The following is a 25,126-nucleotide window of genomic DNA, read 5'->3' as shown; positions in this document are numbered from 1 at the left end:
TACAGACTTGATGCTTTAACCAAACAGGTGTTTTGTCTCTGGATCTTGTCTGTAGCTTGCTGTCTTTGCCCTGAAGTGCTTGTTCCTTTGTGTTTAAAAAATAATAATAATAAAAAAAAAAAGTCAGCGACTAACAAGCTGCGTATCTACTTTGAGACTGCCCAGATGAATATGGTAGCAGAGCTACCCTGATAACCTTAGGGAGAGCTGATGCAAGGCTGCATCAAACTGGGGCTCGGTTTACAGCTCTTCAAACTGCCCTAGCACAACAAAGTCAATAACTGTTGGAGTGATCCTTCAGTGGTCCTTCTTGCAGGAAGGATTCCAGATTTACTCCAAGGGACTGTGTGTATGAGAGGGGTGAAGGAGAAACTTGAATTAGTCTTCAGAATTATTGTAACTATGGAATTTTTGTTATATAGTCCTCATAAATTTATATCCCTTTGTCCCCCAGTCTTCAGATCTGATAACTAAAAGCTTTAGCTGAGAGAATTAATGTAGCACTACTTAAGTTCAGCCTTACACACTGTATTGGGGATTGAAAGGAAGGAGTTCTGTGATCTAAACTGAGAGGTGCTGGTGTGCTCACTGTGAGAATATAAAGCATCTTGAACCTAATATTTTCTTTTAAGTATTGCAACCTTAAATATCTGCCATTGTCAACTTAGTTAATTCAGATTTTGATGAAGCTAATTTAGGGTTGTTAATGAAGTAAGTCTTTTTAGTATACACCTTTTCACTGTAGTTGCTTATTTCTGGTATCTTCTTTTTTTTATAGCTGCAGAGTATATTTGGATCAGAAGAGCGCCTAACTAGTAGCTGGGAACTCAAAATCCGTCCCAGAGAAGACACTAATATATACTTGATGTTTACACCTACTCGTGTAACTTTCTTCTTTGCAAAGCTGGAAATCAAACAGCTGGGGATTCGATCACGGCCAGGAATCAAGTTTACTGTAAGAGTCCTAACCTAAATTCTAGTAATTCTGCACATAGTTTTTTTCTGAATTTGTTGAAAGTATAACACTGTGTATCTGTTTCTGTCAAAGACAAAACTTTTCAAGATATTCACGATGCGCATCTGTATACTTGTTAAAAGATTATACAGCTGTTACATTTTAGAATTTAAACGTTGAGCAGCCTTAACTTTGTATGCACTTTTTTCCATGTGTGAAGAAAGAAGCAAGATTTTATGTGCTATGATAAAAGTAGCCCAAGATTTTAACTCCAGAACTGCCAAAAATCTGAACTTCTTTGCTTTTACAGATAGGCCTTAAATTAATTTTCAATAGAATTTGAAACAAGTTAAATGAACTTAAGCTTCTTTATTTCTCGAAAGTCTTTTCAGTTTACATTTTAATCATTTTCAGTTGTTCTGCTGTATGTCTTTGTATAGTTTAACATGGTTTTACAGAAGCTTTAGTAAGGCTTTAAATTGAAGCACTGCTTTTTATTTTTTCCCCAGATACCTTTATCTGGATATGGAGGAACTAGCAACGTAATTTTAGAAAGTGTTAAGAAACTATCAGACAGTTACATGTTAACACTGGATGGATTATTGCCTTCAAGATTAAGTACAGTTTCCTTCCGCATAAGAAATACAGGTTCTCGGGCTGCTTATGTTAAAGCACTGTGCTTTGCAAACCTACAGACAAAAACAGTTATGGATCCTCAGGTAATGATGGTGTCTCCAGAGAAGTTTGTACTAAGAGAAGGAACATACAAAGTAAGTAGGCTACCTGATTCTGAATGTTTTATTGATTAATATAAATGTGATTAATGAAAATGTCTGACTGGTTCTTCATTAAATTCTCATTTAACTTTGACTTATATTTAGTACTAATGTTTGGAAAATTAAGACGTTTTTCCAAAATATGTTGTCTATTTATTTTTATCAGGTGATTACTGTAACATGGAATCCCATGGAAAAGGAAAATAACTTACTTAGAGCAAAGACATTGTTATCAACAGTGTGTTTTTTCTGTGGAGATGAAATTTCCAGGCAGCAGTATCGTAGGTAAGATGTACTTTGCTATTGTTCTGTAGAGAGATGTTAATGAAATGTTAAAGCTAGAGGTTTATGCTGCCGCAGGTATGGCTTTAACATGCTTCCAAAAAGGCAAGCACAAAACAGCAAACCTTGATGACATGGGGAGATCCAGTAAGTCTTGCATCTGGTAGGCTGTTTGGCGAGGGGGCGTTGTTTGTGGTGGTTTGGGTTTTTTGTTTAGTTTACATACTGTAGCTACAATCCTAGGTAAGGGTTTTCTTTTTAATTTTTTTTTCTTGAATTTGAATGTATTATCTTTGGGGGAGGATTTTTGCTTTTTTTTTTTTCCATCGAGAATTGTCTTCTACTTTGGTATCCCTTTTTTCCAATACACTTGTAGATTTAGTTTTTAAAGCAACAATTCTACAGATTTCATTAGTGTCTGTTATGTTTTACCTAGCTTAAGTAGAGGCTATATTACTGTATTTATATTTGAATTTCTATAATGTCAATGCACAAAAATTGAATGGCATGCTCTGCGTTTAACAAAAGTGACTTGTGCTGTGTATGGTGTGTAATGATCATGCGAAATGTTGAAAATAGGCAGAGTTCTAAGGTGCTGGTGATCATCATCCAGTGCAAAATTTCATTAAGTGAATGAGTCTTTCACAATTGCTCTTAAATGTCATTCTCTGAAACTTTATGAAAGTCATTGTATTTATTGTTATTCAAATGAAGTATTAAACCTAGTTGAATTTAACCATATAACTTTCAATAAAAAGCTCATGAAATAGCTGCATGTGTGATCATTTTGATAGCAAATCAGCCTACCTTAGATATTCCAGAAATGATAAAAGTTAAAATGATGCTGGTTTCTTACAATCTTAGCCATCTTTTCAGACTGATGCTTCCAACACTTTGAATAATTTAATGATTCTGGTTTCTCATCTGTAACAGAGCTATGATGTGTGAACTTGAGGTAGCAAAACACATAGTCCCTGAAAACAGCATATTGAGAAACATTGTATTTGATGAAGAATTTCAAGGGGAACAGCTTGTGACAGAAGGTAAGCCTATGAACTTTCAAAAGAAAAATGTAATACTGTACTGCAAATAAGCCTTTGAGGAGGGGTGCTGGAAGAGTAGCTCTTAGGGAAACAAAGTAGGTTTTTCTTGCTCTTTGTTAACAGTGTTATAAACTTAAAGCCCTTCCTTGCCTTCTTGTCATCCCAGATCTATGTACTAACATTAGCATTTGAAACAGTGCATTGTCAGTTTGTCATCATGGTGCTCATTTGATACATCAGTGTGGTATATGTAACAGTGCCATTAGACTAGGCAGCATGCGTACTCCTAAGAGAACTAGAATTTTACAGGCATTCCTAAGTGTCAATGTCATTGGGGCACAGGAGCATAGAGGAACAATGGCAGGTGGGGGAGCCCAATAATATCCTGCCCCTGCTGTTCCCATGGCCATCAAAGAACAATCAGCCTGTCTCCACAAGCACGAGGAGCTCAGAGGCAGGTGGCGAACCCCAGTAATGTGCTTGAAGAAGGAGACCTGGCCTCTCCTAGGGCTGTCCCAGGGGAGCCATCAGCCTCATGGCCCCGTGCAATGCCCACAGTGGGTCAGCTGGAGAGGATATTGGGGGATCACCTTCCAGACTGAGAGGGGTTACTGCCGACGGGGCGTGGGACGCGTGGGCTGAAGGTGAGGGGCATTTGAGGAACAAACAACTGGAATTCAAGGAACAAGGTGTGTGTGGAGAGAGAACAGAAGTTAATGGAGTAGAAATAATGGTCATCCTATAGGGTGAATGTATTTCCATGCTGAATGGCATTACATATGGCAGAATAAATAAATAATTTGCTTCCAAAATCACATTCTGATAGACATCCTTCTGAAAGACTTGGCTTTGTTAACAAGTTTCTGGTTGCATGTAAATTTTAACTAAAAGTGCTTATACAGTAGTTATTACTGTCTTATCGTTACTGAAGTGCAGATGTGTAGATTTGCATACAGTTATTAACAATTTGCCCTGATATCTACTATTCAGCAAAAGTAATAATGGATCAAATGTATCTTCTGTGAGAAATGTTCACTTCTTCATTCTGTCCATTTAACATGAAGTGGCTTAAAGCAAAGGAGTAAACTTTGACTAGGTTATTAATAATTTTGATGAAACAATTATTTTTAAATCATATGCTGACATTTCTGGGCTTTTGGATATTTACAGGTATAACTAAATAACGAGGCATTGGATTGAATAGATTGAGTAATTGAAAAATAACTTCTCTTAAAAGTTGAGTCTCTATGAAGCCTTTGGAATTTATTAATTGTATTTGTCAGGGTAAAAGAAGGTAAATTTTAACTTTAATTGGGTGTAGAATAAGATTAGTATGTACTGTTTGCATAAAGGTGGAAAATAGGCATTATTAAAAAGTTAAAATTTTTGTGTATTTATATTTGTTGCATCTCATGTTTATGTTGATTTGTGCCTGGTAAGTAAACTTGTTATAAGCCATTTTTGAACTGTAATACGTTAGCCAACAGATTATTAATTAGGATTATATCCTAAATCTCTGTACAATTTCTGAATATTATTGATTTGTTCTTACTCGAATTGGTCTATTATTCTTATAGTGTGCGATATCCCACGGGGGACAAGTGACATCCGTCTTTTCTATGCAAATATGCGAAAAGTCATTCTTACTGTGGTTGGATGTTTCGTTTTTGATCGGGATGGTTTCCAGCAATCTCCTGGACGTCATCTGGAATCAAACAGGTAATGTAACTATAAGGATAACTTTCAGATAATGCCCAACTGAAATGTGGCTCCTTTCATTTGAAATCATGAAGATTTTAATGACAGTAATGGAAAACGACTTGCTCCACAAGTTAAAGAGCTGCCTCTATGGTGAGAACGGCCCCAGTGAATATATAGGTGGTTCTTCTCATTGTTTTTCTCTGTAATCCGTTAAACTATTATGATAACCTTTAAACTATTCCTTAAGTTGACATCATAGACTGTATCTGCAGCTTCCTGTTCTTCATCTGATTAAGCTTTTCCTGTTGGTCCTACAGGACTATAGCTACCTCATTCCTTGTCAAGAGTTTTTGATGTTTTGTGATGGAAGTAGTTTATATTCGGAAGGATTAGTGGCTTTTTCCTTGTCCAGCTCGTGTGCCAGCCTGTCAATGTAATGTATGCTATAGCTCATCAAAAGAATGACTGGTGCTGAAGCTTCCTCTCCTGACCAAATGAAGTGGTCTGTTACTGAGGATTTCTCTGGAGGATTGGCAGAGACTTGGTCTTCAATTTGGGTGTGTTATTTTTATTTAGATAGGTTGCTATAGCACTTGGAGCCCTGAAAACTGAAAGATCCAAATTCTTAAGATAGCATAGCATAAAAACAAAATACATAAAAAATAAATATGGGTTAACATTAACGCTATGAAGAACAAATTAGCATAGTTGGTTCTTGAGTCTTCATACTTTTTTCCCCTCAAGATCCTGTAACTTAAGTGAAGAAAGGATCCTACCTAGTCCTGATTAACATCTATTTAGACACTTTAACATTTAACACTTTAGCATTTATTATTAACAGTTAATCAACATTATTAACAGTTTAACATTTATTTATACACTGCCTTGGAATCACTTGTGCATGTTGAGCTCCAGATGCTGAACACTTTGGCCTACTTGACAGATTTGTAGACTAGCAAGGTGTTTGTTGGGCACAGTGGGATTGTGAAGATAGAGACTGGAAACAAGTATCCACAGCAGCAAGCAGGACACTTTTCAAGCCTTTTTTCCCCCTGCTTAATAGCCTTAACAGTTCTTCTAGTTTTGAATTTATTCACTGGCTAAGCATCATGAGGATCTTCACTTTCCAAGTAAGCTGTAATTCTCAGAAGAGATCTGTTAACTACTTATATGACCATTGTGAAATCCTGTGTCGTGGGTGTGAATCGGCTGCCTTTCTGATTTCATCACTATCTTAAGGGATTAATCCATAGGTATTAGTTCTGTTCTAAGCTGTGTGAAGATTCTCGGAAGGCTTACAAAATAAAAGTAGACATATTAGGGAAAAGAGCGACATTTACATAACACTATATGGAGCAAAAGTTACCTATTTTTCCCTGAATTGCTGAATTCTGCTTCTATTTTACTATTTAAAATCAAATCTATTGCGAGTTAAGCTTTTAACTTAAGAAAATACACCGAATCCCAAAATAGCAACTTCCTAGCTTTTGTATATGACCTTATCTGCCATGTTTTTTGCAAGCAAAACTGTGAAGTTCTGGATCATAAGGAAGCATGTGTTTGGAGCATGATTGGAGCATGTGTTTTGCATTGAGAGGCTGAGGCAGCTGGGTTAGTTTAGCCTCAAGCAAACAAGGCTTTGGGGGGGGGGGAGGTGTCGGGATTTTATCCAAGTATATAACTACCTGATGGGGAAAGTAGAGAAGAGAACCAGTCTTCTCAGTGGTGTTCAGTGAGAGGTCAAGAGGCAATAGGCACAAAATTAAATGCAAGAAATTCCATGTAAACATAAGAACTTTTTTTTTCCTGTTGAGGGTGGTCAGGCACTGGAACAGGCTGCCAGATAGTTGTCAAGTTTCCATCTGTAGAGAAATTTAAAAGCTGCCTGGACCGACCTGCTGTGGCTGACCATGTTTTGAGCAGGTTGTTGGACTAGTTGATCTCCAGAGGTCCCTTCTGACCTCAGGTATTCTGTGATTCTGCTAAAGATAACTTGCACTGCTTCGTTTCTCTCTGCAGTGCCTTTTTAATCTAAGTATGTATAGAGAAAGCTATTTACTTTGCTATCACCTCAAGATAATTGTTTTAGTACCTTATATTAAGCCACTTCTAAACATCCAGGGAAAAAGCTGCATCATGATTTAGCTGCTGACTTCATTTTTTCAACTGAGATTTAAACTGAAAACACATGTGAAGAGCATCTTATTTCAGTATTAAATTTTGAAAAATATTAAAAGTAGGCTGTTAAAATTACTAAGTTATTTTCATTACTACTTTTGCTTAACCCGATCTTATTTTTTCAGATCTGAGAACTCTGTCAGACATATCAATGCAACTTTGGATGTTCTTCCCGTTAAAGGACCTCAGGGTCCTCCATTACCTGTAAAAACTGATGATCTTATTCAGAATCAAGTAGATGTTCAACAGACTTGGGCTGTTAAACCTGAACACTTGATTTTGACATCTCCTTCTATCAGTAAGTATTTTCTGAAGTTAATAAAACAACATTCTAGTACTAAAATAACTGTACTACTTAGTATGTTTATGTTTGTAAATGTGGCTTGAGCAATAATCTTGCTTCATGTAATGTTGCACCTGAACAATAACCTTGGCTTGAACAGTTGTGGTTATATTGTTGGGGTTAAGGTGTTGTACGTGTTTTGTATACCTATAATACTTGATACATTATTACAAATATCTTAAAGCATTTTGAAGGTAAAAATAGGGCAGAAGGGCAGAAAATGCTTTATCTTAATTGATGCGTCTCAGACTTCTGGACACTACTGTGTTTTTTTACATGTTAGCTGTTTGTGGCTGCCTTTGTTTTACAGGTGGAACAGCTGATACTGGGCATGTACAAATTGTCAACCATTCTAATAGGATGCTGACATTTGAGCTTTCATGGCCAGCTCACTGCCTTACTATAACCCCACAACATGGAGTTATTGAACCAGAGTAAGTTTCTTTTCATAGTTTTCCTTTATATGTAAAAGTGTGGTGAGGCTTGGAGTGATTTATTTTGGTGGGCTCCATGGCCATGGTATAGATATTGTCATCTCCCTCAGCTGCTCCTTGTAAGACTTGTTCTCCAGACCCCTAGACATGCTTGAGCACCTCCATGTCCTTCTTGTAGTGAGGGGCCCAAAACTGAACACAGTACTCGAGGTGCGGCCTCACCAGAGCCGAGTACAGGAGGACAATCACTTCCCTAGACCTGCTGGCCACACTGCTTCTTATACAAGCCAGGATGCTGTTGGCCTTCTTGGCCACCTGAGCACACTGCTGGCTCATATTCAGCCAACTATCAACCAGTATTCCCAGGTCCTTCTCTGCCAGGCAGCTTTCCAACCACTCCTCTCCCAGCCTGTAGCTCTGCTTGGGGTTGTTGCGTCCCAGGTGCAGGACCCGGCACTTGGCCTTGTTGAACTTCATGCAGTTGGCCTCAGCCCATCGCTCCAGCCTATCCAGATCCTGCTGCAGAGCCTGCCTACCCTCGAGCAGATCGACACACGCACCTAACTTGGTGTCATCTGCAAACTTACTGAGGGTGCTCTCAATCCCCTCATCCAGATCATCGCTAAAGATATTAAAGAGGACTGGCCCCAGTACTGAGCCCTGGGGGCACCACTAGTGACCGGCCTCCAACTGGACTTAACTCCATTCACCAAAATTGTAACTGCGTTGGCCGGGAATCGAACCCGGGTCAACTGCTTGGAAGGCAGCTATGCTCACCACTATACCACCAACGCTGTGCCCTTGGGGTCAGGGCTGTCTGAGGAATGATTTTTTAGTAAGACAGAATTGAAGACAGCATTAAAGAAACTTTTTTGTATTGCGTAATCTTAAAATGTATTCCTTTCACTTGAGAAGAATGTGTTGAAAACCTAACAAGTTGTGTCAAAGTAAGTAGTCTGGATCGAGAATGGAGGTCTGCAAACAGGAAACAGACCTGTGGGAACGGCTGACTTAAGCATGGCAAGCTACACTTGCCTGGTTTTCTGCTTTTCATGACCATCTTACTGCAGTGCTAAAAGCAGCTGTGCCATTCAGGCAGAATCTTTTATAATAAGCACTGTGATTGCTGGAGCTGTGTGGAATTCTTGAACTGATTTAGCCTAGGAAAGAAGGTATGATTCCTTAGTGATAGCGAAAGCAAGTCCAAAGATGAAGGACTGCCTTTGCTGTGTTCGAACATGTCAGATCAAGCAGGCCGCCTCCTGTTTCAGCTTGACTAAAACTCTCAAGTTCACTGGAATGTGATTGAGGCAACCTCTAACCTGTCTGAATGTGGAATAATGAAGTTCAGAGTCCCTACTGACTGTAGGTCGGTTGGTAGCGCTCGAAGATTTTCATGGGGAAGTGTCTCAGTGCTGAGTGTTGGTAGGTGCTGTGAAAGGAGATGCACTTTTGGAGCAGGGAATGTTGGAATCAGGAAAGACCGCAAGAGTGTTCTTCAGAAAGTGTCTCTGGGGCTTCCCTTATGAATAAGGTTTGAAAGGGTGGTTAGGCAAAATTTTTCTTCCCTAGACTGCTCCATTCCACAGCAATGAAAGCACTGAGAGGTAGTGTCGTCAGGCTGAATATGATCTTTGAGACGCATGTGGTTTGTGACTCCACGCAAATCGGATTTGTATATGAAGTTTGCAGTAGATGTCTTGGCTCCTATCAACTTCTCCTTGACAATGGAATGGTTTGTGACAATGGGTAACTGAGACAGTGTGTGTACTTAGTAAGTCATATTCTCACATACACAGCTTGTATATGAGAGAGGGGGAGAGTGTAAGTACCATACGTGTAAAGACTCTGAAAAATGCTGAGACTTTAATAAAAAAAAAAATCTAAAATGTATAGTTGCAGTTGCTCTGTGTATGTAGTGGTTGGCTATGCCAATGAAAGGCTTCCTCCTGATAGAAACTAAAATCCTACCCATTATTTATTGAGACAATTCTGTAAGGATATATGAACATCCTGATTTCGTATTTTAAGGCTGTTGATGTCTGTTTGACAGCAGAAAGTAACTTTGTTGCTTTCTTTCTGCTCTCTTTTATATCTAAGACTTTGCAATATAGAATATGGAACATGTAAATCAGAACTTACGGTCTCACTGGTCGAATGACTGGGTTAGGTTATAACTGCTTGGGAATGAGTTGAGTGGACTCTCCAGTTTGCGCTACCCGGAATAATCATAGAAACCACTGATAACTTTAAAAGCATCTTCATTTTTTTTTTTGAAAATCAGTGGTTCTGAATGGGAGGAAGGAAAGCAAGTTGCTTATCTAAAACTAGAATTGGTTTCTAAGATATAATTTGTGCAGTATATGTTGAACAGTAGTTTCCTTGTGGACTAGCATCGAAGCTTTATTTTATCTATTTTATCTGATTCATGTAGTTTTATGTGGCCTGACAGGGTGTATGTGTTAATGATAAATAATTTTTTCCCCTCTGTCCCCTTATACAACCATCAATGACAAGTTCATAAAACTTGTTTACAAAACTTAAACTTATAAAACTGATTTATAAAACTTGTTATTGTTAATCTTCTAATAACTAAACCTGAATAGTAAATTGAATACCCAAAAATCTTTTTGGATAAAAAATAAAAATATTTCTAGATCATCTTCACTTGTTTACTATCTTAAAAATGCATTCTTTCTTGAGCTAGTGAGCTCTATTTCAGATGCTCAATCTAATATGAGGATCATACTAACTTTTTTTCCTTTTATTAGGAGCCGTACACTAATTCTGGTGAGTCCTAATCCATCACTTGCCACGAAGCCTTCGGTAATTCCTTGGAGTGGGCTAATCTATATCCATTGTGATAACGGACAAAAAGTACGTGGCTTACTTGAGAGCTTAGTTTGTGACTTTGTTTTGCTGCATAAGAGCTAGTAATGTTGTTAAAATCTTTTAGATGTGGAGCACAATTTCTGTAAACTTGATTCTCATTTAAATCTCCCATCTACCCAATCTGCCCAAATTTGTCAAGTTCACCTTTCAAAAAGAAAAAGATCACGTTTTGGGAACTGAGATTCTTGTCTTGGTTCATTCATCTCTAAAGAAGTATTGTAAGGCGAACACTTAGACTGCATTGCCAACAAAAATTGCATCTGTATACCCATCGCTTATACATCAATTTCTAGAAATGCTAGATTTATATTTTTATATATATCAATATATATATTTGTCTCTGCTTTTTTTATATTTACGTATATATTTAGGTATTTGTTTTTATATATAATTGTCTCTAGCTAGTCTATATAATATTTTAAGATGAAAAGTTAAAGTAGGTTACTGGACAAGACACCACAGCTCCTTTTGGGTACCCTTAAGGTGTACTTAACCTTTTGGTGGACAAGTCTGTGATAATGTGTAGAACAGATTCTCCTCTTCATGTGTTTTAAGCCAAGACTTTGCCCTGATTGAATTAAGGCATAATAATAAAATTTATGAAGCCAACAGGTTTTGTGCTTTCATCAGCATAATAGTAGAAAGGCTCCTTGGTAATCTCCTCCAGAGAAATAGATATTTGATTGTCATTTTTACAGCCAGTATGTATTTTGGGTTAATTATAATGGTGCAAGGCGAGAAATTAAAGACACTGAAAGGATAAAATAGCATATCTGCTTACCTTCTTGATGAAGGAAAATGATGTGTGTGATACTGAACTGGAAACTGCTTTGGGGAGGGACCCTTTATCAGTGGGCATAGCGATGGGACAAGGGGTAACTGTTTTAAATGGGAAGAAGGTAGAATTAAATTAGATATTAGGAAGGAATTCTTTATTATGAGGATGGTGAGGCACTGGAACAGATTTCCCAGAAAACCTGTGGATGCCCCATCCCTGGAAGTGTTCAAGACCAGGCTGGATGGGGCTTTAAGCAACTTTGGGTAGGAAATGCCCCTGCCCATGGCAGGGGTGGTAGAACTAGGTGATCTTTTAAGGTCTTTTCCAACCCAAACCACCATTCTGTGATTCTGATTTAAATCAAACAAGCCTCCCTGCCCCCGCCCCCCCCCCCCCCCCCCCCCCCCAAAAAAAAAAAAAAACAAACAAGCAAAAACAAAAAACCTGCAGGGAAGTTGGTGAGAAGAATAAGTTGAGAAGGAAATGAAGGTTGTGCGCATCTTTAACTGTTACGTTGTACAATATGAAAAAGGTTTGAAAAGAATCATAGTCATTAAATTGGATAAGACCTCTAAGATATCTGTTCCAACCTTTAACCTAGCACGGCTACATCTACCACTAAACCATGTCCCTGAGCACCACATCTACGCGTCTTTTGAATACCTCCAGGGATGGTGACTCAATTGCTTCCCTGGGCAGCCTGTTCCAGTGTCTCACAACCCTTTCAGTGAAGAAATTTTTCCTAATATCCAACCTAAAGATCCTCGGGCGCAACTTGAGGCCATTTCTTCTTGTCCTCTTGCTTATATGACAAAAGTAGAGGATATAACAAAAGAATCTAATTTTAAGTTATGATATTTGTAATGTTTTCTCATTTCTTTGCAACCTGTCCAATTAAGCGGGAAGTACGCTAGGATTTTCTTACTTTTTAGAAGCATTGCTTATGTAACCAGAAGTGAACACAAAGCTCATTCTGCATGAGGCATCCCTGTTTCCTTTCTCTGCAAATACAGAATACTGTAGGAGTTGGCAGTTAAATTCAGCTAGTACAGTTTATTAATGTTTCTTTTATTAGTAGATTGACATTGGATTATTCTTCAGTAAAAATACATTGCAAAGTATTTGTTCAAGACGTTAGTTTTAAGTAAATACAGCTTGTAGTAATAAATAAACTATAAATAGTAGCAGAAAATAGCATTAGGGAGAGGGGTTCAGCCTTAACAGAACATCCAAAGTATTGAATAAAAATTTCTAGATAGTAAGTGTTGAGTAAATTTTCTTATTCTCCTGTATTAAATTTGTCCTACAATTTTAAAAGTTTACAAACTGAAGTTAGAGAAGACCAGGTAATTCATTTTTTTTTCTGTTGGAATGTGAAGACGAACAGTGCGAGTTCTTACAGCTCAAGGAAATAGAGCTTAATAGTTTGACTTCTGGGTATAAAAATGTTGACTATTTAAATATTTCTTACTCTTCAAATTGTGCAAAAGTTTATTAAAGTGCAGATTCGAGAGGAGAATGTACAAGATGTGCCTGGAGCAGGCTCTCCATCTAGAAGACGGGATATATTTACTCTACAGTCTGCAAGTCCTACTGTTCATGTGGCAAAACCTCTCTCAGCGCTTCCTTTAACAAAAATGGAAATAAAGAACAGATCTGTTCTGTTTCCTAAAACAAGAGCTGGTGAAAGTTCAGGTAATAATACTTGCATAGTAAATGAAACATCTGCAGTGTCTTATGCTCAGAGTTTTTGTTTACTATATTGCATGTTTGAGAACTTGAATGCATTGACTTTGTTTTTTGTTGTTTTCATCCAGTGTGATTGGACAGTTCCCCTCTTCTGATCTTTGTTGAAATGTTAGTCCTTGTGATGGTATTCTTTTTAGAAGGAAAGAACCTTTTTTTTTTTTTTCTTCTCCTTATGTGGTATAGCAACACTGTTTCCTGCAGATAGTTTGCATACAGACAGATAAGTTGCCAGTTTCTTAAATCATGATGAATGCAACCATACCGTACCTCTGCAGAGAAGGTGCTTTGTGGTTACTGTGTTTTGTTGAACCTTTTTTGGTTTTGGATCATGCTCTTGTGAAGTACACCTGTTCTCTTCATCTTTGTGTGTGTCCCTAAGATATTAGATGAAGCTATCTATGTGTAGAAGAGAAATAAACGTTCTTCCTTAAGACAATAGGAATGTCAGCTATGAGATTGGCTATCTCTGTCTTGTTCAAAATGATCTAGGAAGATGTTGTTGATAATGGTTTCTAAAATCCTCAGTTTGTACTTTTAATTCCAGTAATGCTTAAAATTCTTCAAATTACTGTATGGAGCTATCATTGTGTCATCTACATACCAGATTTGTTAGTCCTTGGTTTGGTTGGTCCCAAACAAGAATACCATTGCTGTTCTTCACTAAGCAGCCAAATAATATCTTGGAAGAGAATTGGGTGTCTTGTTTTTTTGTTTTTTTTTTTTTTGGGGGGGGGGGGGGGGGTAATTTAATTTTATGCACTAAAAAGTGAAGATATCTGCCAAAAATCTGAATGCAATAAATTGAGACTGTTGAAATTGACTTAGATTTCTCTCTGATAATGGTCTTATTCTGGATTTTAAGCTTATTTCCTACTACAAATGGTACATTCATGTAACTTTCTTGGACATGCTTCACAGTCTTTGGTAGAATTATCGACTATTGTTTAGGGTTTTTGATGGTTAGGTGTAGGTCTCACTTCGTTTCTTGTAAGCATCTTTGATATTATTCTTCACTAGAAGACTTACAAATTTATTTATATGAGCTTTAAAAGATTTTATAACAGTGTGCTTTGTTTAAGTCTGGTCCTGAAGTTTCAGATCTACTTGGCATCATGAGAACTGTTTCCATTAAACGTTTTTGTGTCTAGAAATACAAGTTTTCTGTTTAAATCCTTTCAGCTAAAGGTACTTGAACAAAGGCTTTTAATATATGTATATATTTGTCTCATTTTTCTCTTCCAGAGAGCTACCTGGAAATGGAGAATAAGGGGGATGAAAATGTGAGGTGGAATTTGTCGTCATTTACACCACCTTACGTTAAAGTGAGTGAATGCTTGTATTGGTAGGGTTCAGCGTCAATCTCTTGGGTTTTTTCTTTTTTCGCTCTTCCTGCTGCTCTTTCTCCCTCTAGCCTCTCCAGGAAAAAATACGTATTTGAGCCTGAACTCAGTTACAGGGTTTCTTCTCAGTTTTCTGCCTGTCCACATTAAGGAAATGTTCTACTCTTTTCCTCGGTACTGTGCTCTCTGGCTGTGAATCAGTGCTGTGTGGGACAATTTCTGGTTCACTTAATGAATTTGCCTGTGCTCATCCAGTGTAATCCTCCAGATTGCATTAAATAATCAAACATACATAAAAGATGTGTGTTCATTTCTGATCCAGAATGCCAGTCTAACTTACCTTGTAAGAGACTTGTGCTTCTCGAATTACGCTATATGTGATATCTCTGTAGGTAGTTAAAAGTTAAGTCAAGGGTATTTGAATCACTCTACTGTTGCCTCTGCAATTGTAGCTGTAATGTTAATGTCTGTAACCACTTGCCTATTTTGTGATAGTTTGAGTGCTCTGATGGTCCCTTTGGTTTTAAGCTAGAATGATGACTTCAATGTAGTAGTTTCGTGTCTCGGCTCATTTGCTGAAGGATTCGATGTTTGTTTATTTGAAAGTAGTTTGAGGTTTTTTTTCAGTCCTTTGCAAGGATAGTGCATGTGTGTGTTTCTTTAATGTTTTCTGAATCTGACTCGTAACTTTATTTGCAGGATGTGGATGGAACTGATTCTGTTTATAGGGTTACTTACTCTGCTTTCAGATGTTACCGTGTTTCTGGTACTCTTGAAGCTCATGGAAAAGAAAAGGTACATTAATATGCTTGAAATACGTCAATTTACCTTAACTGTAAAATGATACCTTCCAGGAGAAATTCTTGGAAATAGCAGTCAAATTTTTGAAGCTGGTTATACTCTATCTGATAATATGTATCAGGTAGTCAGTATCTACTTCCCACTCACTGTCTTCTTACCCAGGCTGTTACAGTGTCAGCTGAGTTGATTCTAAGAATTCATGCAATCTGTAGTTTGACTTTGTGCCACTTCTTGTTTGTTTTAGAAGATAAACTATCCTAGAACAGAAAATTGTTTTCAAATGCTTTGTAAAATCCACAACAATATTACAACTAATACTGTGTTATTACAAAACTGATATGAGAACTAGTTTCTCTTCCTTAAGGAGAGGTCTCTTTTTGTAGTTCTTTAGGAACAAACGTCTGTTCTTGAAATTGATTTCATTTGACTTACAATTTTATCTTCTGGCCAGTAGAGGGTTTCATAACCACAGTTATAAAACACATTCAGAGACATACTTGAAGGGGTTTCTATAGGGCTTTTGTCCCTCACCTTCTCCCCTAATACTACTTTAATTACAGAATGTCAGGGATTGGAAGGGATTTTGAAAGATCATCTAGTCCAATCCCCGATCTATCCCCAATTCTGTCTGTTCATCTTCATGAACACCTATCTTTTAATCATTACAGATTGCAATATTGATGATGCAATTTAGGATCTATTTACAAGAAATAGAAGACTTCCTTTCAGTTTCATTGGTTATGCTACTACTGGAAACCACTATTTGATTTTGATTTTAAACAAATGTGTTTGCTTTATCAGTCCCAATTCAGGTGTATTTATTAGAATAACGTTTTGATTATTGGTATATAAGACTGTTGGGCAGAGCTGATAAGGTGTAGATTGCTGTCATTATTAGCTCTCTTTTATCCCAACTCTAAAATCAAAGCAAGGCTACAGTTGAATTAAGCAGACATGACATTATATAGAAAGGATCCTTTATTACATAGGTGGCCTTTAAGAATGATCAAATATGTGGCCTGTAATTTACTTTAAATTTTAGTCCTTCTAGTAATTGTAGTACAGGGTACTTATAGACTAAGTTGTTGACAACTTAGCTGACATGTTCCCCTCGTGGTACACTTCTTCCCATTTTACTAATACAAATAATCGTGCAAGCACTTGCTGACTTTTTTTAAGGAAGAATAGCTGAACTTAATTTTTGTGTGAGTGCTTACACAACCCGTTTCATCAGAACTTTTTTTATTTGTGGGTTAGGGAGGATGAGCCATTAATGTATGCATCAATTTCTGTAGTGAGCAAATTTTGCGCTGGCTTAAGTGTAACTTTGTGTAAGTATGATTGTGAAGTTGGATAGATTATTTTAGTAAAATTCTGCAAAATTTTTCTTTTGTTTTGGTAGGTTGCTCTAATATTTTTACCTAGAGACAGTGGGGATTACTCCCAGTTTTGGGACCTCGAGTGTCACCCTGTTGAGAAACCTAGTTGGAAACACAAACTAAGATTTCAGCTTTCTGGAATAGTGAGTATATAAATACTATAAACTGTCCAGAGCATAGTTTTTTGATAATCTATTAATGTTACTACACAGTAGTATCTCTGGTATGCCTCAATGTTATTCTGATAAAAAAAAAAGGGGGAATATTTTATGTCAGCCTAAACTGTACTGTTTTTCTTATATTAAAAATATATTTCTCATCTTGCTTATATGATAATGCATTATCTTTTGTCACCGTGTAAAATATTTGTCTGCTCAGAGAAAGCAGAGAAACTTGACCTCTGTGGGAATTTTTTCTGTAGTGTAAGGTTTGCTTATATCAGACACAATGCATTGGTTTCATTTATGTAAATGAATATCAAAGTAATTGCCCTTTGCTCTAATACATAACTTAATGCAATACTGGAATTTAAAAACACCTATATTGGTTACATGGATATGTTTCTGACGGAGTCTATTTGAATGCTTTATCAGAGCTCATGGGGTTGATTTTTGAGATTTATACATAGGAACAATTAGATCTGAGCTCTCCTTTGTGCCCCCCATGTTCCTCAGGTCTCGTTTTATGGTGAGCCTGGAGAGAAGGGTTTGGGAGTTAGAACTAATTTCTGACTCTAAGGAGACAGAGAACCTATCTCAAATATTTAAGAGTGAATTCTAATGCTTAGTTAAATGAGCTGAATGTGAACAACTTTGTATATTAGGTATTACGTAATTACTATATATGTTTTTATGTCCTCTCCAGAAAGTTGGACTTGATTTTTTTTGAGAAGCCCAGGTAAATACTTAGGGTCTTTCTGTAGAGTACCAAGGATGTTTCAGTAGAAGGAACCTTACTTGTCCTTCTTGGCAAGATACCTGCCTTTTTTTTTTTGGTAGGGTCTTTGTTCTTCCCAGTAATTATGTTGAAAAGTGGGCTTGTTAATGATGTATATGTTAAGTGACTTCTAATTTTTGCAGGAAGAGTGAGGCCTGTATAATATCTGGCTTGAGAGAGGATTTTTTAGATTTCATCAAATTCTTTGAACATAAGTTTCCTTAAAATGAGGAAAGCACCTATCATTTGACTGTTAAAAGCATGTTGAAATTGAGAGAAGATGAATTCTTTATCAGAAATCTAGAGTTCTGGATGATTCTCTTCTTAGAACATGACTAGTTGTCAGAGTTGTGTTAAATCTTTGAGCAGCACAACTTGATATTAATGTTTTTGAACTAACATGTCAGATTTGTTCCTCTTGATTTTTTCTAAAGCTGTTTTAACAGTTAGATCTTTCCAGCATCTCCATATGCTTATGGGAAAAACATTGCAGAAATATGTTGAGATCATTTTGAAAAAGAGTTGAAAATATTTTGCTTATTATCTAAGTAAGGAACTATGTATCAGTTTGCAAGAAGGGTCAACACAGAACATTTACTTAGATTGTTGCAGCTTTTTAATCAGATCCACTTTTAGTTGAGATGACAAGTCAATTATTGTCTATTATGTCCTAGGGACGAAGAGTTTAGACTGCATTATTACAACTTTGAAAAGGACTTGTATCATGCTGGGTTTGCTGAGGCAAAGAGGGCTACTGCTATGGTTAATGTGACTTATGATAAAACGAAGTAGGAAAACTGACTGTCATTCACAGTGACTGAGCAGTACTTTTTTATTACACCACTTCAAAAGAAAAGAAAATGTGAAGGAGATCAGGAAAGAACTAAAAGAACCAGGTGAATTTAGGAAAATCAGTGACACCACTTTGATTTTTTTTTTTTCCTTAAGAAACAATTATCTATGACTTTGATTATGCACTGCATGCATTTGTAGTCCCCACAGCTAGAAACCATCGTCAACAGCTTAGATCATGTCTCCAATCTGATCCTATGGACAGGGAAAGCAAGAATTGTACGTACCCTTTGCAGCCCAAGCATGTCAATACTGGTGATTCAAATTCAGTTTTTCCTTTTCCTGAAAAACATTTATTAGGCTGCTATCACAAATTGGTCAAAAATCATTGGAGTAAAAGTAAGTATCACCATTGTGCACAAATCTCTTGGATTGGTATTTTGGTTTAAGTATTGGTCTCTTCTGGGTGAAGCAGTGAATCAGCAAGAACCTGTCTGCTGAGGCAGGACCTAAGTTATGATTGGTCACGTGGAAAGCTGATAACTGAATAAAGAACTCTTGCTATTGTTTGAAGATACTACCTTTTTTTTGTGTGATTTGTGTACTTTAGCTGTGTAACTAACTTTTTAGCATATCATTTTGCAACAGGCAAAGTGAACAAACTGAGCTCAATTTCTCAATCCTAAACACAAAACATACAGTCACTTAGAAGTCTTGATTTGGTTTTTATTGTTATCAGCAAGTATGGAAGCTTCATCTTTTTTGGCTATTCTCGGAGTGAGAGGAGGAAAGACTTTTTTTAAACTCAGTGAGCAAAACAAATTCCAATTTTAAAACTAAACAGATTCATATGCTCCTGAGGTTGGTTTGGATCAACAGCGCTGAATGTAACCATTTGGACAGCATTAACATACTGCTTTCATTTGAAACAGGCAAAATCAGTAGGGAGTCAAGTAAAGCATGCAATACTTCACAATGCTCTTACAAAACCAGGGAGATCCTCTGAATATTCTGTATTATTGTGTAATGTGTATTATTCCCATGCAGTAAAGTTGCCCTATTCTAAATTAGAATTTGAATGATAACACTGAGGTGTGACACCCATCATATTTCCTTACATGGAAAACATAAAGTTCTTGAAAGAAGAGACATACCAATCCTTTCTTGTCTTTATGTATCGGGTTCTGTAATGGTTCGTGAGTTATTTGCAACTGAAGAGTATGCTCTTAAAACTAAAATTATTTTTTTGGTTGCTGGCTGCTGCTACTTCTGACAGACTGATTAGCAGCTCCTTCAAGACAAGAAATGAATGTCTAAAAGACGAGTTTGTCATAGCAGCTCTATTGAAGAATAGTCTATTTTTTAGTCTTCCCTGCATAAGGGAATCAACTGCTTGTCTAAAACATCAGCATAGTTTGGAAAAAAAAATAATAAAGATCATGTTGTATGATCATAAGCACAGGAGGTAAAGAATCTTTGTTCTTTTATGTCTTCGTTCACGTTGTTGTGACCCGAGGAGCTCCAGACAGTATCTGGCTAGATTTTGACAAACAATGGAGAATTTGAAATTAGCTATTTGGCAAAGTATTCCCTTAGGATGAGCTGGTTTCCTTGTGTTAGAGAGCACACTGAATAGAGGCCCTGAAAATGGTAGATGTTTTGGTGTAGTATCTCAGTTTAACTGTTACTATATAATGCACTATCAGATTCTTTTTCTTTGGAGAGATCTTTCTTTGGGAATGATATATTATCTATAATACAGTAGTATTACGAATTTTCTTGATTTTCTGAGAATTTAACCTATAATGATGACTTAGGTCTTCCTTTTGGAGCAGTCGTTTTGCTGACATAGCTGCTCCTGAAGCCTATGGGCAGAATATCTGCAGAGGAATTGCTAGTGGCTTTCACAAGATTCTGCCTGCATTGCTAGTTTGCTGTGAACTGGCTTGTGAGAAATATTTATTAGGTGCAAAAGCCTGTTAGTGTTCCTCCCAAATTACTGCTTTTGTCTTAATAATCCAGACTACTATTCTGAAGTATACTTGGAAAAAAAAAAAAAAGATAAAGCCTTAGTCCCTTCTCATGTGTAAAGAAAATTACTTAAATACTTTTGAATACAAAGTGTAAAGGCTTCTCTATTTTTCCAATAGGGTACTAAAACTGAAAATAAAACTGCAATTGTGAAAGCTTCCACAGATACCGTCATAGGAACTGGGCTTCCAGTTATACCAGAAAGGAAGGTTTACTCTGAAGCACCTACAATTAAAGCAGGGTATGTATGGGGCAAACATTGAAACGAGAGGCTGCAACTGGGTAGAAGCTTAAAAACAAACCTTTTCACTGTTAGGGTAGTTATACGGCAGAACAGGCTGCCCAGAGAAGCTGTGCAGTCTGTGGAGATTTCTGGGACCTGACTGGACTGAACCCTGCGAAGCCTGGTCTGACCTCAGAGCTGGTGCTGGCTGGAGCAAGAAGTTGAACTAGAGACCTCCTGAGTTATCCTGTAACTTTATATTAAGGAGTTGCAAAACCGTACTTGGCCAAACCTCTTATTAGCTTTGTATTTTCAGTCTACCATACTTTTTTTCTTTTCAGTAAAGTTCCTCATTTGCCTAATCATAATTTGTTGTTGTAAACTAACCAGTATCAGCAGTAGAATCTTCTGTAACTGACCCATTTTGGAGATTCTACAAAACTGCAAAGTTGCTTCTAAGAAGAGCAGCATTATACTGCATGTCTTAATTTTGCTGTTCTTCAATCTAAAGTTGATCTACAGTTCTTATTCTATGGGAGGGGAGTAAAATTTTCTGGTTAAGCATGGAATCCCTGAAAAGAGGTTAGCTCTCTACTAAAACATATGGGGGAAATTCAAATTGTAAAAGTGTGTATAAGTAAATATACATATATTTATATATGTGTGTATTTATATATATTTATATATTATATATACAAATATTTACGCTGCAGCGATGCTTTCATTATACACTTAATGGCTAAAATGTATAGCCTATAAAACGTAAGGTGACAGTCGATGCCTTTAGGATCTTTCTATTTTTCCTGATTTATTCTCATGAGAAATCAGAAATGTGTTGACGCATGGAGTCAATATATGCAGACCGTGTAAATAAGAAATTTTAATATCTTAACTCCCTTTTTCAAATCAGATCGAGTGACATAACTCGAGGGGTATATGCACCAGAAGACCTGTACACTTTTCCTCTAACTAGAGTTGGGGAATCACGCACATTAAAAGTCAACTTGCGAAATAATTCCTTTAGAACGCACTTGGTAAGTTTGACAAACTTGCTTTTAAATATATTCTCATAAGTCCTTCCAGCAGTTCAACTGCTATTTTTAAATCTTAACAGAAGTTCGCAATAGTGCAAGTCTTAGCTTGATAGTTTCAAAAGACAGTATTATATCTGAAGAATTCTGCTCTGTAATTTTTCCCTTTTCACTGAGTCGGTGAGGTTATTTGTAATATATGCAATTGAAAAAAAATACTAAATTATAGTTCGTGTAGAGTTGTTGTTATCCTGATTTATTTTTTTTAACTTCATTAAAACATCCTGAGATTTGGATTTTTCTTAATACTCACGAATATGGGCATGTTATTTTCAAACACTTTGTCTATCTAAAGCTGTATTTGTAATTGACCTTGTTTATCTTCACCATGTTTTAAATTAAATATGATAGGCTTAGATACAGTGAGTTTTTAAGCATTTTGTATTAAATTGCAGCTGACATTCTTGAGTCCCAAAGAGCCTTTCTACATCAAGCACTCGAAATACTCTCTAAGGTGAGTAATGCTTATGCTAACACTCTCATCTAACAAAAAAAATTAAAAAAGAAATTCAATAAGATAAATATCTTGTTAATGTACAGTGCGAAAATGTAGATACATACATTTAATTAGACGGAATGATGGGTATTATATATATATATATATATAGTTTTGCTAATGCCGTGCTCTGTAATCTTGGTTAGAAGCAGAATAAGCCCACACAGTTATTTCTGCATCTGCCAATTTCTTCTCTGCAAATTGTTTCTAACAGTGCTGCTGCTTTTAATGCTAAGCCTAATGCTTCACTTAACCGTTTGGCATACTGTGCACAATCAAGTCATTCCTTCCATTTATACTTTGTACACAACAGACCAAGCAAATTGCCTTTATCACGCTTCTAATTTGACAAATCTGCAGAGCTGCATCAAAGATTCTCTGCAAATACAAGGTTTGAGCAGCCAGTGGAATTGCCTGGTCATACCAAATATTTAAGCATATTACCTGCATAAAAGGAATCTTCATGTTGGTGATAACAATCCCTCAAAATATACCCAATCATCTTTGGAGCGGATTACGAGTATTTGACAGACCTGTTAGTCATCTCTTCAAGAAATACAGCATCTCTCCTGTGCTTGTCTGCAACAGTGGGATTGTCAGGAAGATAGAAATGCAACCATTTCATTAGAAGTCTTACAGCACGCATTTTCAGTGTTTTAACAGATCCCCATTTTAAAGATGGAGAAACTAAGGGTATACAGAATAGAAATTGTGAGCCAAGTCAGAAATAGAACTAGATACTCTGACTCCTAATCTAGTTTCCTGTCTACCACTGATACTTACCATTTATTACAAAAACAGGGCTGTGGTGTTATTAACCATAGGTATTCGAGGTATTTTTAAAGCCACTTTTTATTGTTAAGTGTTATTACTCTGCTTAGGCAATTTTCCAGTGTCTCTACTTAACTGGCTTTTTTCTTAAATATGATATATCAGACAGTACAGAAGGGTTTTTATGGAAGTAGCAACCAAAATAAAATCTCACCAAATAAAGGTGACTAGCTATATCTATGAGGCTGTACAGCTACAGACAAAGGACAGGATGTCATGACACCCCATGAAAGAAGATGAGTAACTTTATTGGAAGATACTTAGATATTTCAAAAATATTCTTGAGGAATGCTGTCAAAGCTATTTGGTATATTTTCTATGAGAGTTGATAAACTCCTATGGCTTTTATCCGAAGCAGAATTAACAAGTCTAAAATTGAGCCTCCTATTTCTAAAGGTTATCAACTAAATATACCCTACCTTTTAATAATCACATTCTAGTACTGTTCTTCTAGTAAATTTGGCTATTTTCTCCATTTGTAAATATTAGCCTCTTCTAGCTTTTTATAATTCATTCATCCAAAGTCGACATAGCTCTCTGAAAAAGCTCTCCCATTTAAGAGCATAAAGCACAGAAGAATTATGTGACTTGAACAGATGCTTTTAAAAAAAATAAACAAGTATTAAAAGAATTTTAAATGGACTTTGAGAACAACATCATTGAGGATTTCAAGAAAGCCGGCATTAACTGCATCCTTCTAGCCTAGGTTAACTGGACATATTGTAGAGTAATGTTCAAAAGCAATTAGCTAAGAAAACTGTTCTCAGGAACTTGGAATATTAGTCTGTAAATAAGTTTAAAAATAGAAAGTACCGCCTGTCTACATTTGGACCAAAAGAAGTGTTACTTAATAAACATGGTGTGTTGCATGTTCTTTATTTTGAGGGCCAAATTTGAAAGCAATCATGTGTAATCAAGTTTTAAGTCTGGGTAGTGAAATTGCAGGTTTATGTTTGTATTTAAAATCAAGAAATCTGACCTTCAGAAACCAGCACAGTGGTTTGCCAGTTATTTGAATTGGTTGTATGCTCACAAGTACCACTAGTTAGCAGTGCTAATTCCTTCACCTCTGTTTGCTGAATTGAAAGTAACAACAGGCTCTATCCAAAATACAGCATCTTGCAACCAAAACTGCAGGAAAAATAATAAGGAATTTCAGTAATTTTCACCAAATATCTTAATGCATATATATATGCTAAGTGACATCTTCGTGGTTAAAATATAAGTCCTGTAAAGAATGGATGGGAAGAAATTGTTGGAGGTTGGCATTAAAAAGAGGAGTTATGTTTGTTCACAAATACAATATAACAAATTCAATATAACATAGAATATATAAGTATATTCTGTGCTGCAAAAAGTACTTTTAACAAGATAACTCAAGTTTTATAAATATATGGATGAAACATTAAAACACTTGACTTCATAAGACCCTTTGAGTAAGTTCTGTTTCTGGAAGGACTACCAGGTTATGCCTACCTAAAGAAGTTTGAAAACTAAGGTATTTCTATTGTCTTTAGAAGCCATCTGAAATAACCTGATTACAGGGTAGTAGGTATTTCAGATACTGTGCTAAAAGGTAAAACTCTTCTGCACTTCACTGATTTATTTTTGTTTCCAGTTGCCGTTATTCTTGCAATTGTGATTCATCGTTCACTATTGATAGACTTGGTTACTATAATTTAGATGCAGCTTACCAGTACTGTTTCTGTTGAAATAGTGGTTTTGGAGAACTACAATATTAGTTTGTGTTTGACTATGAAGTAGGCTTCAGGCATACCTGACTTCAGAAATACCACTTGAAATTGATGCAATAACCTGTAAAAGCCACATAGACTTCATAGACTGAGTTGTGGGCATAGTGACAAGTTTGAACTGAAGTAAAACTTCTCATTAAGACCAAAACAGTTAATTGCATGTAAATTTGAGTTGTTCTGACAGTACTTTGACTATGTTTCTGGTTACTGTACTTCAGAAAAATCCTTTGGGTTACTTCCATTAATAAGAACATTTATACTGTGTAGTAGACCAAAGAACTGTTATAGTTGGAGTCTGACCTTCCCAGTTTTCTTTGTTGA

General features: G+C 36.5%; 1 protein-coding gene and 1 non-coding gene across 2 annotated transcripts in view; one reads left to right on the top strand and one right to left on the bottom strand.

Moving 5' to 3' along the window:
* The window catches only part of CEP192 (centrosomal protein 192), an 84,910-nt gene that overhangs the window by 57,335 nt on the left and 2,449 nt on the right, over positions 1-25,126 (top strand). The window contains exons 39-53 of the mRNA XM_048077134.2: positions 779-955; positions 1,465-1,725; positions 1,898-2,016; positions 2,947-3,056; positions 4,634-4,775; positions 7,061-7,233; positions 7,589-7,712; positions 10,484-10,589; positions 12,873-13,077; positions 14,374-14,453; positions 15,171-15,266; positions 16,675-16,794; positions 20,530-20,651; positions 21,544-21,667; positions 22,120-22,178. Of these exons, the coding sequence (XP_047933091.2) occupies positions 779-955; positions 1,465-1,725; positions 1,898-2,016; positions 2,947-3,056; positions 4,634-4,775; positions 7,061-7,233; positions 7,589-7,712; positions 10,484-10,589; positions 12,873-13,077; positions 14,374-14,453; positions 15,171-15,266; positions 16,675-16,794; positions 20,530-20,651; positions 21,544-21,667; positions 22,120-22,178 (2,018 nt within the window). The remainder of the gene's footprint in view (positions 1-778; positions 956-1,464; positions 1,726-1,897; positions 2,017-2,946; positions 3,057-4,633; positions 4,776-7,060; positions 7,234-7,588; positions 7,713-10,483; positions 10,590-12,872; positions 13,078-14,373; positions 14,454-15,170; positions 15,267-16,674; positions 16,795-20,529; positions 20,652-21,543; positions 21,668-22,119; positions 22,179-25,126) is intronic.
* Positions 8,435-8,506, bottom strand: TRNAG-UCC (transfer RNA glycine (anticodon UCC)). Its single transcript has one exon. It is a non-coding gene; the product is annotated as a tRNA-Gly (tRNA).

This window comes from Anser cygnoides, chromosome 2, assembly GCF_040182565.1.
Source record: "Anser cygnoides isolate HZ-2024a breed goose chromosome 2, Taihu_goose_T2T_genome, whole genome shotgun sequence".
NCBI lineage: Eukaryota > Metazoa > Chordata > Aves > Anseriformes > Anatidae > Anser > Anser cygnoides.
The sequence above is the reverse complement of the archived record's forward strand: the minus strand, read 5'-3'. Positions and strand labels throughout refer to the sequence as shown.